This window comes from Chelon labrosus, assembly GCF_963514085.1.
Source record: "Chelon labrosus genome assembly, chromosome: 20".
Lineage (NCBI taxonomy): Eukaryota > Metazoa > Chordata > Actinopteri > Mugiliformes > Mugilidae > Chelon > Chelon labrosus.
This window is the reverse complement of record NC_140353.1, coordinates 1,485,634-1,502,674: the sequence shown is the minus strand read 5'-3', so window position 1 is coordinate 1,502,674 and position 17,041 is coordinate 1,485,634. Positions and strand designations below refer to the sequence as shown.

General features: G+C 40.8%; 1 protein-coding gene across 2 annotated transcripts in view; it reads left to right on the top strand.

Annotated features, from left to right (window-relative positions):
- Positions 1-8,093, top strand: part of ppp2r5eb (protein phosphatase 2, regulatory subunit B', epsilon isoform b) — a 39,681-nt gene extending 31,588 nt beyond the window's left edge. For both annotated transcript variants that reach the window (XM_084568575.1, XM_084568574.1), the window contains exons 4-14: positions 346-447; positions 799-891; positions 1,007-1,137; positions 2,304-2,363; positions 2,659-2,767; positions 3,851-3,904; positions 3,997-4,047; positions 4,172-4,291; positions 4,393-4,520; positions 5,172-5,273; positions 6,439-8,093. In XM_084568575.1, the coding sequence (XP_084424701.1) occupies positions 346-447; positions 799-891; positions 1,007-1,137; positions 2,304-2,363; positions 2,659-2,767; positions 3,851-3,904; positions 3,997-4,047; positions 4,172-4,291; positions 4,393-4,520; positions 5,172-5,273; positions 6,439-6,538 (1,050 nt within the window). In that variant the 3' untranslated portion in view covers positions 6,539-8,093. The remainder of the gene's footprint in view (positions 1-345; positions 448-798; positions 892-1,006; positions 1,138-2,303; positions 2,364-2,658; positions 2,768-3,850; positions 3,905-3,996; positions 4,048-4,171; positions 4,292-4,392; positions 4,521-5,171; positions 5,274-6,438) is intronic.
- The last annotated feature ends 8,948 nt before the right edge of the window (positions 8,094-17,041 follow it).

The following is a 17,041-nucleotide window of genomic DNA, read 5'->3' as shown; positions in this document are numbered from 1 at the left end:
CCCCAACAAATGCCTAAATCACTTAATGTCACATACTTGGTTGCTCTGAGTGTGCAGAGCGTTTTCTTTTGCTCTGTATTGATTGAAACGTGACCCATAATACAGTCTAACCCCAACGGACTGTTACCAGACTGAGATGAGAACTAAATTAGATTAGAGTATAAATCTGACCTCTGCTCATTTGCTCCAATGAGATCGTTTACTTTACGTGAATCTATAGGATGAGACATGAAAGAGGATCGTTTAGAAGCGTTAACATATTAATGTCGTCGTTTATTAAGAGCAGCCAGACGTTCAGACATTTCCTCAGTCAGCTGTTTAAAGCCTGTTTCCGTCTCCTCTCAGGTGTCTCACAACATATTCCGGACCCTTCCGCCCAGCGACAGTAACGAGTTTGACCCTGAGGAGGACGAGCCCACACTCGAGGCCTCCTGGCCGCACTTACAGGTGAACAGAACTCACACCTTCACGCTTCTCAACACACGTCATTTAAGCCTCAGAAATAAAACGAGTCAGTTGATTATTTGCTTGAGTTTAAATGAATCGATCAAGATAAAACACGTTCATCAGTGAGCTCTAGATCTGTTTCCAGGCCGGTCTTACACTGAGCTAGTCATACTGGCTGTTTGTCATCTTACTCTCACAGAGAAAGTGAATAAGAATATTTCTCAACATGCTACTTGAGGAGATGCTGCTGCTCAGGACTACAGCTGTGCCTGCCTAACTTCCTGCACAAGACAGACGAAGCACAACTTTCTTATTAACCTTGTTTGTTCTTTCTTCTCCTCCCCTCCTCAGTTGGTATACGAGTTCTTCATTCGGTTCTTGGAGAGTCAGGAATTCCAGCCCAGCATTGCCAAAAAGTACATAGACCAGAAGTTTGTCCTACAGGTGAGTTTCTGGATCGTCTTCAAGCGTCTCCCGTCTGTCGTTTGAACATGAAGCTTTCTTTTATCTTTACACTTGCTCCTCTCCTCTTCATCCGTCTGTCCGTCTGTCTCTGCAGCTCTTGGAGTTGTTCGACAGCGAGGATCCTCGGGAGAGGGACTATCTGAAGACAGTCTTGCATAGAATCTACGGCAAATTCCTGGGGCTGAGGGCTTTTATACGAAAACAGATCAATAATATTTTTCTACGGTGAGTCCACTTCCTCTGATGTTTCAGACAGCTGACAGGTCACAAACACAACCACTGCTGAATAGTAATGCTGCTGCTTCTCTAATGAATGTAGAAATAACTTATTCTCTGTATTAACTAAAAAAAAAAAAATAACACAGCAGGAAAACAAGTGACAAGAAAAGAGATTTATTACAAACTGAACTGTGAGAGGATTTACTTTCTGTTATTATTCAGGATTGAGTGAGGACAGTGTAGGTAGGTAGATATGTACTGTTATACATTATCTACTCCGATCAGCCACAAAATTATGACCACTGACAGGACAAGTGAATAACATTTAAACCATCTTGTGACAGTTCAATGTTCTGCTGGGAAACTTCTGGACCTGGCATTCATTGGTGTGGATGTTACTTAGACATGTAGCACCCACCTAGACCAGACCAGGCACGCCCACCCCATAGCAATGACACTCCTTGATGGCAGCAGCCATCCCCAGCAGGATGCAGCCTGACACAGACACACACACAAAAACACTTTAGGAACAACTAAAAAAAAACATGAAGAACAGCACAAGGTGTTGACCTGGCCTCCAAATTCACTAGATCCCAAACTGATCAAGTATCTGTGGGATGATCCACAGAGGCCCCTCCCCTCAAAGACCCCCCCACTAACAACAGGACACCCTCAGAAGGCCCATGTCCATTCTCTGATGAGTCACCACAAGGGAGACCTGCACAATATTAGGAAGGTGGTCATAATGTTATGCCTGATCGGAGTATATAGTCAGAATTAAGTTAATCCTTTATTTATCCCACAGCGGGGGAATTAACAGTGTTGCAGCAGCAGATGGTTTAAAGGATGTAGCATTAAATAAATACAAAAAAAAAAAAATAGAAATTCAGTACAATAGAAGTGAATGTGAATTAATAAAAACAGTGAACCAACAGTAGAGCTGAATCCCTGAACCGTTCTCGACACGACAGAAAAACAAAAGTGACAAAAGCAACAAGTTAAAAAGAACAAGAGACCAAACGATAAAGAAATAAAGTAGGACGTCAGAATAAACCTTTTAAATGTTTTCACTCAGTGTGTTCATCTGGTTTTGTCGTTTTTGTGAATTTGTTTTCAACCTTCTTCTGTTCTCCTGTGTTTCTCCTCCTCCTCCTCTTCCTCCTCTTCCTCCTCTGTCCTGCAGAGACGGAGCACTTCAACGGGGTGGCTGAGTTGCTGGAGATCCTGGGGAGGTATGTGGACGCCTCCGAGCCTCACACACATTTCCAGCCCTGCTCTGGTATCGTCTGTTTTTAGACCGTATTTAATCTGAGGATCTGAAATGAACCCTTCTCTCAGCAGAACACTCGGTTTATAGTCAGTGATAAACACATGAACTGTACGATTGTTTGTAAAGATGTTCCTCAGATGTCTCTGTGTCTTTATTTCTCCTTCAGGCTGCATCGTCTTCTTCTTTCAGACGATCACAGTGAAGCTCTTTGATGTGTTCATCTCCTCTCTCTCTCTCTCTGTCTCTCTCTGTTGCAGTATAATCAATGGTTTCGCTCTGCCGCTCAAAGCGGAGCATAAACAGTTTCTGGTCAAAGTGTTGATCCCCCTCCACACCGTCAGGAGTCTGTCCCTCTTCCATGCACAGGTAACGTCTGCTCGTGTCTCCACAGGTCATTTGTGTTAATATCTGACGGCTGCAGAGTCTGGAACTGAAAAAGAAAAAGTCCTGAAAGTAGACAGAGATATAACTCAGTCAGACGCATGACACTGAAACATTATGGAATGATTTGAGTTTTATTTTTATGCAGAAATGTTGAAGATTCAAATACTTTTAAATATACAGAAATGGTTTTTTTCCCAGTTAACAACAGCGGGCCACATACGGTCTAATTTGATCTCCAGTGGGCCGGACCAGTAACATAACAGAATAATAACATATAAGTAAAGACAACTCCAGACTTTTTCCATTTGTTGTAGTGCAAGGAATAAGATGTAAATTAGGAGAATGTAACTATCCTTTAAAAACAATGAAATATCTTAAGAATAATAAGTGAAATTTGGGCACATTGCTGTCAGCTGTTTCCTCCTGGGTCTCAGTGTTGTGTTCTGTTCACTTCTCTGACTAAAAACAGTGGACAAATTAGGGATAGCAGTTATTTTCATTGAAAAATTGTCATCTTCTATTCACTGTCTTCTAGTCACTTTGCAAATTCATGCTTCGGGCCAGATTAGACCCTCTGACGGTCTGCTTTTAGGCCACAGGCCATATGTTTGACACATCGGTGGCCTGTGTGTTTTTTTTTATTATTATTATTTATTTTATTTTATTTATTTATTTATTTATTTTTTTAAATAATAAAACCTTTCTCTTATTCTGTAGCCTTAAATGAAAAACAGAAAGTTAATATTAGATTTTATTTTATTTCTACTTCTGTATTCTCCTTGAATGAACCAGGAAGTAGTCTCCATGGTGACCACTGGTCCAGGTCTCTCTGGTCCTGGACGTAGTCTCCATGGTGACCCCTGGTCCAGGTCTCTCTGGTCCATGGATCATTGTGTTCAGACCAAAGATAAATTCAACCAAACTTCAAAACCCCAAAATCTACACAGACCCTTGTAGGTATCTGTAGAGTATGAATCCATGTTAAATGTGTGTGTGAGCTGCTGTTGTAAACTTTTCTAAAGTGTTTAGATTCTTAGTAACCTCTGGTCTCCTCTCTTGTTGCAGTTGGCGTATTGCATTGTACAGTTCCTAGAGAAAGACCCAACATTAACAGAACCAGTGAGTATCTTGTTGTGTTCAGGGTCTCAGAGTTTGTGTTTGGTTTGACCAAGGTCTCCTATGTTTGACCTCTCCGTCCTCTCCACCCTCAGGTCATCAGAGGCTTACTGAAGTTCTGGCCAAAAACCTGCAGTCAAAAAGAGGTGAGGTCGTTATTTCCTCTGGCTTCAACCGTGTGTGTGTGTGTGTGTGTGTGTGTGTGTGTGTGTGTGTGTGTGTGTGTGGATGTGTAGATAATGGCTTTAATGTTTTTTGGTGTGCGTGCAGGTGATGTTTCTCGGGGAGCTGGAGGAGATCCTGGACGTCATCGAACCCACGCAGTTCGTCAAGATCCAGGAGCCACTCTTCAAGCAGATCTCCAGATGCGTGTCCAGCCCACATTTCCAGGTCGGTGGCGTGGTCCGTCCCGCCGGTCGGCGCGCGGCCAACGTGTTTTTACAGTGAACTAAATAAAAAACGTAGACGTGACTCGGTGGTTGTGGTTCCAGGTGGCGGAGCGAGCTCTGTACTACTGGAACAACGAGTACATCATGAGTCTGATCGAGGAGAACTCCAGCGTCATCCTGCCCATCATGTTCGCCAGCCTCTACAGGATCTCCAAAGAGCACTGGAACCCGTGAGAGCTTTAAATACATAACGGTTAAATCAGTACACCAGCCAGCCATAACATTATGACCACTCTGGTTGTCATGGCTCCTGTCAGGATCTTTGACTCTGACCCGTGTGGTTCTGGTTCTGATTGAAAAGAGTCAGAACACTGAGTGGATCTCAGACCAGTCAGGGCGTCTATGCTGACCTTTGACCTCTGATAGAACGTCCTAGAATGGACACATCAGACCTGGACCAAGGAGACATGGAGGACGGTGGTTCAGGTCTGAAGACAAGCAGGTGGATTCAGGTGTAGGAGACCTTGGGTCCTTCATGTAGATGATCCTTTGACTCGTAGCTCCTACCTCAGCATTACTGCAGATGGAGACAGTGTCCCCTCCAGCGTCCAGTCCAGCATCTGTGGGACGTTCTGGACAAACAAGTCTGATCCACAGAGGCCCCAGTTCTCAACTTGAAGGACTTAAAGGGTCTGCTGTTACCATCCTGGTTCCAGATACCACAGCTCACGTTCAGAGCTCTAGAGGAGTCCAGGCCTCGACCACTATATTAGGCTATAGTGGTCATAATGTTATGGCTGACTGGTGTATATGTGAAGCACATACTGTCAGATGAAGAGTCTGAGTTGTTGTCTCATTGTTGCCCCCCCTCCTCCTCTCAGGGCCATCGTGGCGCTGGTCTACAACGTACTGAAGGCCTTCATGGAGATGAACAGTACCTTATTTGATGAACTCACAGCCACTTACAAGTCGGACCGCCAGCGGTAAGAAGCTCTGATGGAGACGGTCGCTGTCACTCTATAAACATCTGGACTGATACCAGACACAGACAGGGACGGTCTCAGGACCAGGAAACTGTTTTCATCAGTTAATTAAATATGTTTTAAACTGAAAATAGTTTCAACCATAGATGTTCTCTCCAGAGCTCAAAGTGAGCTCAAACTCCACAGATGATCTGACTGAGAGTAAAACAAACGGTAATAAATCCTATTAGACGTTTACAGATACTTTACTTTTATTAACTTTTAGCAACTTGTATTAGAGCTTACATTTATTTAGAGCTTTAACTTTGTTATCAAAGTTTGACTTTATTTAGAGGTTAACCTTGATTTAGAGCTTTCACTTTAACGGGGGCTATCAGTTTTAGTCAGAGCTTAAACTTTAACTAGAGCTTCAACTTTCTTTTAAGAGCTTTGACCTGATTTAGAGCTTTACCTTTAAAGCCAAACTTAACTTTATTTAGAGCCTAAATTTAGAGCTTCAACTTGATTAGAGTTTAAACTTTAATTAGAAATTAAACTTGATTTAGAACTTTATATAGAGCTTGAACTCTATTAGAGCTTAAACTTTATTTCAAATTAAACTTTAATTTGAGCTTACACTTTAAATAGAGCTTAAATGTATAGTTGAGTTTAAATTTTATTAGAGCTTAAACTTTAATTGTAAAAACTTTATTTTGAATTAAACTTTAATTGAAGCTTAAACTTCATATAGAGCTTAAAATTAAATTTGAGTTTAAGCTTTATTAGAGCTTCAACTTTAATTGTAGCTTAAACTTTATTTCAAATTAAACTTAAATTGGTGCTTAAACTTTATTTAGAGCTTACATCTAAAATAGAGTTTAAAGTTTATTAGAGCTTAAATTTAAATTGAAGCTTAAACTTTAGAGTTTAAACTTTATAAAGAGCTTTTCCTCTATTAGAGCTTAAAATTTAATTGGGGCTTGAACTTTATTTAGAACTTAAACTTTATATAGAGCTTAAATTTAAATTAGATCGATCTTAAACTTTATTTAGAGCCTAAACTTTATTTAAAGCTTCAATTTAAATTAGAGCTTAAACTTTATTCTGGGCTTTAAGTGTGCCTTCATTGCGATGTTTAAACTTTATTCAGAGCTCTAACCCCGTGTCTCCTTGTTTCGTGTCCCAGTGAGAAGAAGAAGGAGAAGGAGCGGGAGGAGCTGTGGAAGAAGCTGGAGGACCTGGAGCTGAAGCGGGGCCTTAGGAGCGACGGGATCATCCCAACTTAACGAAGACAGCGCCGCGCTCCCCTCTCCCCTCCTTCGTCCTCCCCCCATCTGACTCCTACTCCCCCGATCCTGACCCCCAAACTCCCCCCGTCCTCACCCTCCTCCACATCAGCCATGTCTGCCCAGAGCTCCTGGTCCAGGCGTCGTCTCTGGGAGGACACGCAGCGCCGCTGGTTTCTTAATCGTTCTCCTTTTTGTTTTTTCTTATGTTGTTTTTTTTTTCTCCTGTGTTTGTGCGACTTACTTTACAGTAGATTCATCACGTCTGTTTTCATTATTTCAACAGCACTGTAAATAATTATTTTTTCTTTTTTTTTTTCCCTTAAACTGATATTATTGCAAACGGAAAAACAAAAAAAAATAAGAATAAAAAAAAGGAAGAAAAATAGAAAATGAGAAAATGACTTGTGTGAGAGGGGATTTAAACAAAAAAAATAAAAATAAAAAACATTTTTGGACTGTAGGACATGAACAGAACTCTTTGAAAACAGAAAAAAACACAAAAAAAGAGAAGATAGTTTGATTTGAACTCTTCATCCCACTCCTCCTCCTCCTCCTCCTCCTCCTCCTCCTCCTCTTCTTCAGTACAGTCCCATATGTAATTTTTATTTTCCTGGTTCTCCTCTTTGCTTTTCCTCTCGTCGCCTCCCATCTTTGTGCCCCCCCCCCCTCGCCCTCCTCCTCATGGGACGCCCCCCTCCCTCCCAAAGGATTTTTTTTTTTTTAAACAGGCAATAAACTGAACAACACGTTAAATTAACCACCAGGGACCTCCTCACAACCACAGACGGCTTTTCTTTGAGTGTGTTTACATGCGTCTCACTTCCTGTGGCTCCTTCAAAATAAGAGTCTTTTAATTTGAGGATAAACGGTGAATAAATCCCTTTAAATTAAAATAAAAATACTTTGGATTTATGGCTTTTAAAGACATAATCATTTCAGATTCAGCATGTAAACACACTCCGTACACTTCAACCCTGCTCTGGAAATGATGGACTCCCCCCTTCTCCCCCCTCCCTCCCACCCCCCCAGGTATTGATTGGCTGGTATCAGTCTGGTACTGGTACCATCGTCCGGCCATCAATGAGGACTTACAGCTCAAAAACAAAAAAAAAAATCTTCAGAGGAGCGCCACAAACTGAGCGCCTCACCCTCACCTCACCTCTCTTCCCCCTTGCTCCTCCACCAGGGGTGGGGGGGGCGCCGCGTTGACTTCACAGTATTAACAACAACAACAACAACAAAAAAGAGACAACCCTGTACATTGTTATTGAATGCAGTACACTGATAATCTTGTATCTTGTAGTAATTTAGTTTTTTGCTTAGGAACCTGTGGAGAGGAGTATCCAGTATATAAAGAGGTATTATGGAACAAGACTTCCTGGTATTTATGATAGTGTCCCCCCTCCCTCCCTCCCTCCCTCCCCCACCCCTCTTTTTAGTCTGTTTCTTCTTTTTCTGTCCTCCCCTCTTCTCTCACTTTTTATCTAATTTTTGGATATTTTGATGAAGTTTCTTTTGACCATTGGATATATTTTTTAGTTGGGGAAGGGAAGGGAGGGGAGGGGAGGGGGTGAGGGAGGGGAGGGGAGGGGAGGGGAGAGGGAAGGGGGGGAGGCTGAGAATGGAGGGCAGATGCTTTTTTTTGTTTTTTTTTTCTTGCCCTGTTGTGGAGCTTTGACGGTGAACCTCCTCCCCCCCTTCCCTCCCTCCCTCCCTCCCTCCTTCCTCCCCCCTGCAGGATTAATGTGTGCTTTAGAATGGCCCAGATATAATATGATTTAAAAGCTGAAAAAAAAAAAAGATAAAAAAGGGTTGGAGAAATACAAATGTTTAATTATTTTAAAAAATAAAGAGATATTAAATTAAACCTGTTTTGTGATAAAGCCCAGACGCTGAATTGATTTATTTCCTGGGGGGGGGGAGTTAAGGGGGAGGAGGGGGGGGATACGGGCGGGGGACTTTGACGACGGGATTGTTCCACAAGAAGATTTTTATTTTAAAAACTTCTTCTTTTTACACGAACCAAGGAAGGAGACGAAGAGCAAGGAGGAAAGAAAAGGAGTTTATTAAAAATAAAAACGGCTCCAAAATGATCCTGAGATTGATCAGAAATGAATGTGTTTTATTTTCTAAGAGACTGAAGGACTCCATAAACCTTCACCTCTTATTCTTCCTCCTATTCTTCCTCTTCCTCTCTCCTCCTCTTCCTCTCTTGTTTCTCAGGTAGAACAGGTGACAGCAGGTTTATCTTGTCATGTTGTAGTTCGTCCACTAGATGGAGCTACAGGGTAAATAAACGTGGAGCTGCTGCAGTTCTCCGGTCAGACACCAGATGGCGCCACAGACCCGATGATCACAGATAAAAGCTTCTACGAGGAAGACTGTCCTCCTCCTCCTCATCTTCTTCCTCTTCTTTGTGGTCCTCCACTTTCTCTTCTTCCTCATCCTTCTCCTCTCCTCACTTTTTTCCTCCTCATCCTTTTTCATCTTGCTTTTCTTCCTGTTCTTACATTTTCTCTTCTTCCTCTCCTCTCCTCCTCATCTTCCTCCCGTACTTCTCTTTATCTCTCTTTTCTTCCTCATCTCCCTTTTGCTTCCCCCCTCCTCTTCATCTTCATCCTTTTTTGTCCTTTTCTCTCCTTCCTCTTTTTGTCCTCCTCTTTTTCTTTCTCATTTCTTCTTCTTCACCTTCCTCATCTTCCTCATTTTGTCCCTCCACTTTCATCTGTTCTTTTCCTCCTCTTCATCGTCCTCTCCTTTTTGTTCTGTCACTTTCTCTTCTTCCTCATTTTCCTCCTCTCCTCCATCCTTCCTTCCTCTTTTCTCTTCTTCCTCCTTTCCTCCCCGTTCCCCTCCTTCTGCTCTTCTTATTCCTTCTCTTCCTCCTCTTCAACATTTTCCACTTTTTTCCTCTTTCTCCTCTTTTTCTTTCTCATCTCTTCTTCACCTTCCTCTTCTTCTCTTATTTTCTTTCTCTTGCTTTTCTTCCTCATCTCCTGTTTTCATCTTCCTCTTCTTCCTGTGACGACTCTTCCTCTTCTTGTCCTTATTTCTTGCTCTCCTTTGTCTTTTTCTTCTTTCTCTGTCCCCATCTTCCTTTTGCTTCCCTCCTCCTCTTCCTCCTCTTCATCTTCATCCTTTTTGTCCTCCTCTTTTTATTCCTCCTCCTCCTCCTCCTCTTCTCCCCTTCCTCTTTTTGTTCCTCCTCAGATGTATTTGCATCAAATTAAACTTTTCACTGATGGACCTTTTAGTTAAACAACATTTTTAACATTTATTTATTTCATTTATTTAATTTATTTATTAAACCAAAACAAGATTTAAATTAAAACGTTTCCTGACGTCTGTAGATATTTAAACAGTTTAACTGATGAATAAAATAAAATGTGACATTTAATGAGTGGAGTCAAAGTGAGATCAGGATTTATCAACGAGGGGTTTCAGCTCCACAACTGAAGCTGCTGAGGAGGAGGAGGAAGAGGAGGAGGAGGAGGAGGAGGAGGAGGAAACATTTATCTAATCAGCATCACCAGTGAACAAGACGCTCCACCTTCATAATCCTGTTGCTGCAGATCGATGAATAAATCAATGAAACAAGTGGATCAATGAACATGTTCGGGGGGGGGGGGGGGATCAGGTCAGAAGAACAGCAGCTTACTAATAAGTGTCCCTCCTCCCGTCCTTCATCTTTCATTGTCTCTGGGATTTTCCTTGTTTAGTTTTAATTTCTCAGATTGAGTAAAAGAGAAAGAAGAAGGAAGAGGAGAAGTGGGAGGTGAAAAAGGAGGTAAAGGTGGAGAAGAAAGATAAGAAGGATGATGAGGAAGGACAAGAAGAAGGAAGAGGGCATTGGAGGAGGAGAAAGAGGAGTAGGAAAAAAGGAAGAAGGAGGAGGTGGAGAAGGAGAAGAAACGAGGAGGAAAAGGAGGTGGAGAATGAGAAGAAGAAGAAGAAGGCGAAGGAAGACGAAGAGGAGAAGTGGGAGTTGAAGAAGGAGAAGCAAAACAAGGGTGAGGAGTGTTTTATAGATGACCTGACAGCCTGTTTCTCTGCACGGTTCATTAAGTCGTGTTAAATATTTATCTGCACTGAGAGAGGAGGTTCAGATCTACTGGTTCCACTTCCTGGTTCCACTTGGACGTTGGAGACGTGGAGACATCTTGGTCGTCTTCTGAGGCTCTACATATTCAGGACATGGAGGAGGACAACATCTACATCTTTCACATCCTCCTCCTCGTTCTCCTTCTTCTCCTCCTCATCCTCCATTTTCTTCTCCACCTACTTTTCCTTTTTCTTCATCTTCTCCTCCTCCTTCTTCTTGTCCTCCTAATTTTCCTTTTTCTTTTTCTTCTTCTTCTCCTCCTACCTCCTCCTCCTCCTCCTCTTCTTATTCTTCTTCTCCTGTTCTTGTACTCGGGTGTTTCTTCCTCTGTCTTTCTCTTCCAGCTCTGGTGCCTCCTCTTCTTCTGTTCAGCTGTTGAGGTTCCTCACACTAATAGTCACCGTGTGTCACGTAGTGAAGCCTCTCCTCCTCTTCCTCCTCTTCCTCAGCAGTTTAATTGCAGACTACAGTTTTTTAATCACGACTGATTTCTCTTTATTTGTTTATTGTTCCAGCCTCAGGATGAGCTACTGAGCTAACACCTGCCTGCGTCTCACTGCTGCTAATTACAGCACTTTGTGTCTTTCTCTGAATCCACTGCTGTTGCAGCTTCAACATTAGTATCTGAGAGTAAATCACATAAACTCAGAGTTATATCTGAATTAGTGAGAAAATACTTCTTTAAACCTGTTTGTGAGTCAATAGAGCAGAAAAATAATACTTCACTTACATTTAACGATGCCAGTTTTGTCTGATGAAAGTTTTTAGAACCAGTTTCTGACTAAATATCCATGATATTGTTTATATATATTCATGGTTCCCAGAGGATGCATCAAACAGATTTTATAGATTTTTTATTTTGTAACCACCAGCTCAATGCGTGGGTTTCCATAAATGCTACTGCAACTTACAGCGTGCATGCAGAGGATGAACCAAAGGTTTTTATTAAACTCCAGATGTTCACCATGGGGCACCACTGAAACAACTTTCAAGACTTTTTTTAATGTACGTTTATTGTCTCCAGAGGACGTTTCTGACCTTCAAATCTTTACTTTAGTCCCACAATCAGAGACACTTTTTCTTTTTGATCAACTCTGCAACACGATATTTTAGAAGAAAAAAAAGGAAAAATCCTAAAAAAAAATAAAACTGAAACATGAAACATTCTGTATGTTCATGGTTTCCAGAGGAGGAACCCTCGTGATTTTGGTTTCCTTTACATTTAACTTCTACATGAAGTCTAAATTTCCTCCTTTATCCTCTAACTGAAGGAATGATATCTAGAAAACTAACACCTACAGTGTTCACATTTATTGTCTCCAGAGGATATTCCTGACCCATAAATCTTTTCTTTAGTCCCACAGTCAGAGACACTTTTGTTCTTGATCGACTGCCCGACACGGTATATTAGAAAAAATTAAATATAAAAATAAGGCTCTTATTTCCATGAAACATTATGGATGTTCATGGTTTCCAGAGGAGGAATCCTCACTTTTATATTATCACTAAATGTCCTCCTTTACCTAAGGCAGGGTACCTCGAAAACTAATGTGTGTTATTATTATTATTATGTGCATACAGAGGAAGAACCAAAGGTTTTCATTGACCTCCAGACAATTATTTATTTGAGTTTGTGCATATTTAGAGTCATTTCCTGGAAAATATGACCCTCAAATCTTATTTCTAAAGAAAAATCTTTAAAATCCTCTGGGGATCATGAATATTATATATAAATGACTCCAAGTTCTAAGTTAAAAAAGAGGAAGTAGATACATGTTTAAACAGGGCAGATTTCAAATTAAGAGAATTTAAAGAACAGTTTTATTATTTGATTATTTTATAAATGTGACATGATTTGTGTTCCTCAATAAATTTGTGGTAAAACGACGCAGCAGAATGGTTGTCGGGGTCGATGGAGGCCCAACAGTGCATCTTCCGCCTCCTAACAGGTTAATTTGGCTCTTTATTATTGAACTCTTTACCCAATCAGAGTAATGGAGCTGCTTTTATTGACCAGAACAGTAATTTAGACCTCTGGCTGGTCCCCTGACGCAGCAGACTGGCGATACGAGGGGGGCCCGTCCATACTGGATGAAACCCATTTACCAGCATGTCCCTGGGCTCTGCTGTTCCCATCTTCATTCAGCCACGTGTGTTTTACCATCAGTTCTTAAACTCTAAACCGCAACCAGATGTCTTTATTTCAGAGTTTAACCTTTCAATGGCGACGTCCTGGGACGACCACAGCCCGGTCCAGGGCTAGAGGTTCGGTGTGTGGGTAGATTTGAGGGTGTAGCGACACTGGTGGAATCTGAACAAATTAAATTTGAGATCAATAAGATAGGATGCAGCGATCCCTCTCTCCAGATGTTCGGGCTGAGCATTGATCGGCTTGGGGCGTCGGCTCGATACTTCCATCCTTCCCACTTTTCCCAAATGAGGTGTCCGTGTCGTTTGATCTCCTCCGAGTGACATTTACTCGTTTCTACGCAATAATCGGCCGAGGCAGAAATAACTAAGGCTCAGACTTGAAGCTGCCCAAACCCAACGTCTCTGTGTTTCAGGAGTTGTTTTGTCGACGAGGGGATTTTGCACGCATCCGAAAATAGCTTCCACCGCCGCCAGGCTCGCTCTGAGGTCGGCGGCCATGAACGCCAGTTCCACATGAACGATGCTGGGCCTCCCTGCTGAATGCTGATTGGGCATAATTGGGGGGTTAGTGATGCGATGTAATTAGAGTGATTACAGTCATCGGATCCCTGTGAACACTCTCCTCTGTGTCCAACACGGTCGGTCCGAGTACTTCAGTGGAGATGATGAAAAGTGCTGTACTCAGGATCACGGGTTTTTAATGTGTCTGTGAAGAAAAGATGGAAAAAGACTAAATCACTGAAAGTTAGCAGAGACGTTTCTTTGTCTTTAAAAGGACAGCAGTACATCCTGAGTAATGGACCTGAACATGTTTTACCAACCGATAACTTCCTCTGTATACACACTCACACACACATAAACTCGTATGTCTGTCTTTGTGAGGACTGTATATGAAATGTGTATTCCAAGACCCTTACCCTAAATCTTGTTTTAAACTCCTGCAACAGGATGCTAAGCTAGCTATGAAGACCTGAACACTTATGTGTTTTTGTACCAGGCTGTAAACATGTTTATTTCCTCTGTTAAGTTTTTAACATGGACATCACAACCTGACAAAATGTGGAGACACATGGATTTTTTAAATAAATTTATTGTATTGAATCAAATCAGTCATGTCTGTAGTTCAATCACACCCTCTCTTTCATTCAGGTTCCATCAAACCAAAGCTCAACTCAACCAAACCGAAGTAGCTAGAGAGAGAGAGAGAGAGCTCAGACACCTATAGATAAAGATTTGCCATCTCATCAACTCAGGTGTCAGTCACCCCTCTTAACAAACCACTCCCAAAACACCAACAAATTAGGAAGTAGGACTTAAGACCTGGAAGCTGTCACAGGTTCTCAGTCATCCAGGTCATGGTATATCCAAAAAAAAAAAAAACTTTCTAAAAGGCAACTGGGCTCATAGGGTTTTTTGAGAAGATGTTTCATCCGAGTAGCTTCTTCAGTTCTCGGGGACTGGTGGGAAGTTTGAGGTTTAAGTAGAAACTTCTACTGAAATTTGCTTGTTTGTGTAAACAACCAGACACCAGTGCAGCTATATAGCTAATCTATCTAACAGTTCATGGAAATTAGCTGCACTGGTTTCTGGTTGTTTACACAAACAAGAAAGTTTCAATAGAAGTTCCTACTTAAACATCAAACTTCCCACCAGAGAACTGAAGAAGATACTTGAATGAGTCGTGAAACGTCTTCTCAAAAAACTGCAGTTTGAGGATCTTCAATTGTCATTTGTCAGTTTCTTTCAGAACCATGCGTTTGTGTACGTAAACCAAGAATAGACTTTATAGTCAGGCTGTGTCTGGAGCAGATGATCACAAACTCCGGTGTGTCTGAACAAGAACGGAGGTCTGTTGGGATTGACTTACTGTTTCGGGAGGCCTCTAGTGGACACTAGAGGAACTGCAGCGAGTTTATGATCACGCTCAAAAGTGCCGTTTGAAACTCTCTCACAGTTTTTGATTTGACGTTGATAGACCATGCGAAGACCGGAGATATGATAGTTTTAATTTGCTGATACTACTCTATGTGATGAATATACCAGACAAGTCTGACGTGGACTGGGGGGCGAGGCGTTAGAGCCGCTGAACCAAAAGTCAATGGCAGGAGTTATAAATCACTAGTTGCCTGTCCAGCGTCTTTGTCCAATTAGCTCTTTAAAGTAAGTAAAATAAATGTGGTGGCGTTCGGAGCACTGGTTACCACCCATCGGCTCCCAGGGGCCCCATTAATCCTTCAAACGTGCTAATAAGTGTCCCTGGAGGAGTGTAAGAAACCAACTCAACACTGTTATTTAGCTATTAGACTCTTCACTGAAGTTTAATCTACTGGTGAGTTGATTGATATTGGGAAACTGTAGCTGATCAATGGAACTTTATGTGTTTATTCTTTAATATTAATGAAACTAAATATAAACTATAACTACAGTCTGTATTTATGTAAATAAATGATTGAACTATTCTCTGCTGATCAATAGTTGCCTGGCTTGTTGATCCTCCTCTTGTTGCACTCTGTGTCTGATTTGCTCTTTAACAAGTAGACCTCCATGTTAAACCTTTGACCTTTGACCTTCTGATACCTGAACAAATTTTATAAATTAGCTGAACAATTCTTAGCTGTGGATGGTTGCTCTAAAATCATGACTTGATTGACATTTGGCTCCAACAATTCCCAATAGTTTTTTTTATTAATAACTCTCAGATTTAATGATGTGATAAACTATTGGACATTTATCGATGACTAATATTACAACCTGACCAATGTTTTCTATAAATTAGTGATTTGTTTGCCATCCAACAATAAACTGATGGAACAGAAAGCTTTTATAAGACGATGGTTTCATGTTGATCTGCAGCAGCTAGCTGACTAAGTGATTAGTTTATTAGCCACTAGTTTAATAATCTACTAACAATGATTTAAGTCCAGCTTCTCCAGTGTGAGAGTTTACATATTTTTCTATCTTCAGATAGATTTTTAAACACATCACTTTGGAATATAGATAATTATGACTGATGACTGTATTTTCCAGATTCATAACAACCAGTTAATGAGAAAACAATCAGCAGATAAATGATCATTAAAATGATAATTAACAGCTAAACAGCAGCTCTAAGGACCGTGTCATTACTGGTTCAAATGTCAGCTATATGTAAATGGTTTATTAAAACACTTCATTAATATCTAATCAAACAATAATTGGCCATTTTTCCAAAATCAATCAAACCCAAACAAACCTTCAGTAAATAAAGTGAGGATTTGATTTATGTATTTCATGTACTTGAGACGGACAAGATTTAAATATCTTTATAATCAGTTAGAAATAATGTTTTATTCATTGCTGCATGGTCTCATGTCCATCTACACCACACCATGACTTTTTAACTTAAATATCTCACAAATTTTAAATATCTCAGATATTTTATATAGTATTTATATATGTTGTAAAGTTTGATACATATACACATAAACTGATTTAATGTACACGATATTATACATTTTATATTTACACATATCTTCATATCCATATTAATTGTATACTATATAACTTTGTACATTTTAACTATACATTATATATCTTTATTTTATACATATATACATTTATACATATACTTTATATATTTTTATATATTTGTTATATAGGCTACTTTATATACTTGTACTTGTACTTAATATACTTTTGTGTATTTTACATATACCTTTATACATTCTACCTCACTATACTAGTTTTTATTTTTCACACTTTTTTTTTTTTTTGCATTTTTCTGCATTTATATAATGTATATCTTTGTACATTTTAACTATACTTTGTATATTTGTATAAATACTATTGTATATATTTATACCTTTATACATTCTACCTCATTATACTCTTATGTAATTCCTTACTCTGTAATTCCTCCTGTCTCTGTGTAATGATGCTACTGGACAATAAATTTCCCTATGGAGAAATAAAGATCTATCTATATCTATATCTATATCTATACCTCTATCTATCTATGAGCCTGCGCCGTTATTGTGGGGACGCGGGGCTCGGGCTGCAGACACGCATGCGTCCTGGGGGCTCCGGGGCGGGCAGCTGGATGCAGCAGCGCCGTCGCCGCCGTGGCTCAGTGCGCCCCGAGCAGCCAGAGCGCACGGTTACAATGAGCTTCTCCATCGGTCCGACCGAGAGCCAGCGTCAGCCACCGTACCGAGCTCCGAGCAGCAGACACACCGCCGCCGACACCAGCTCCGCCCGCCCACAGCAGG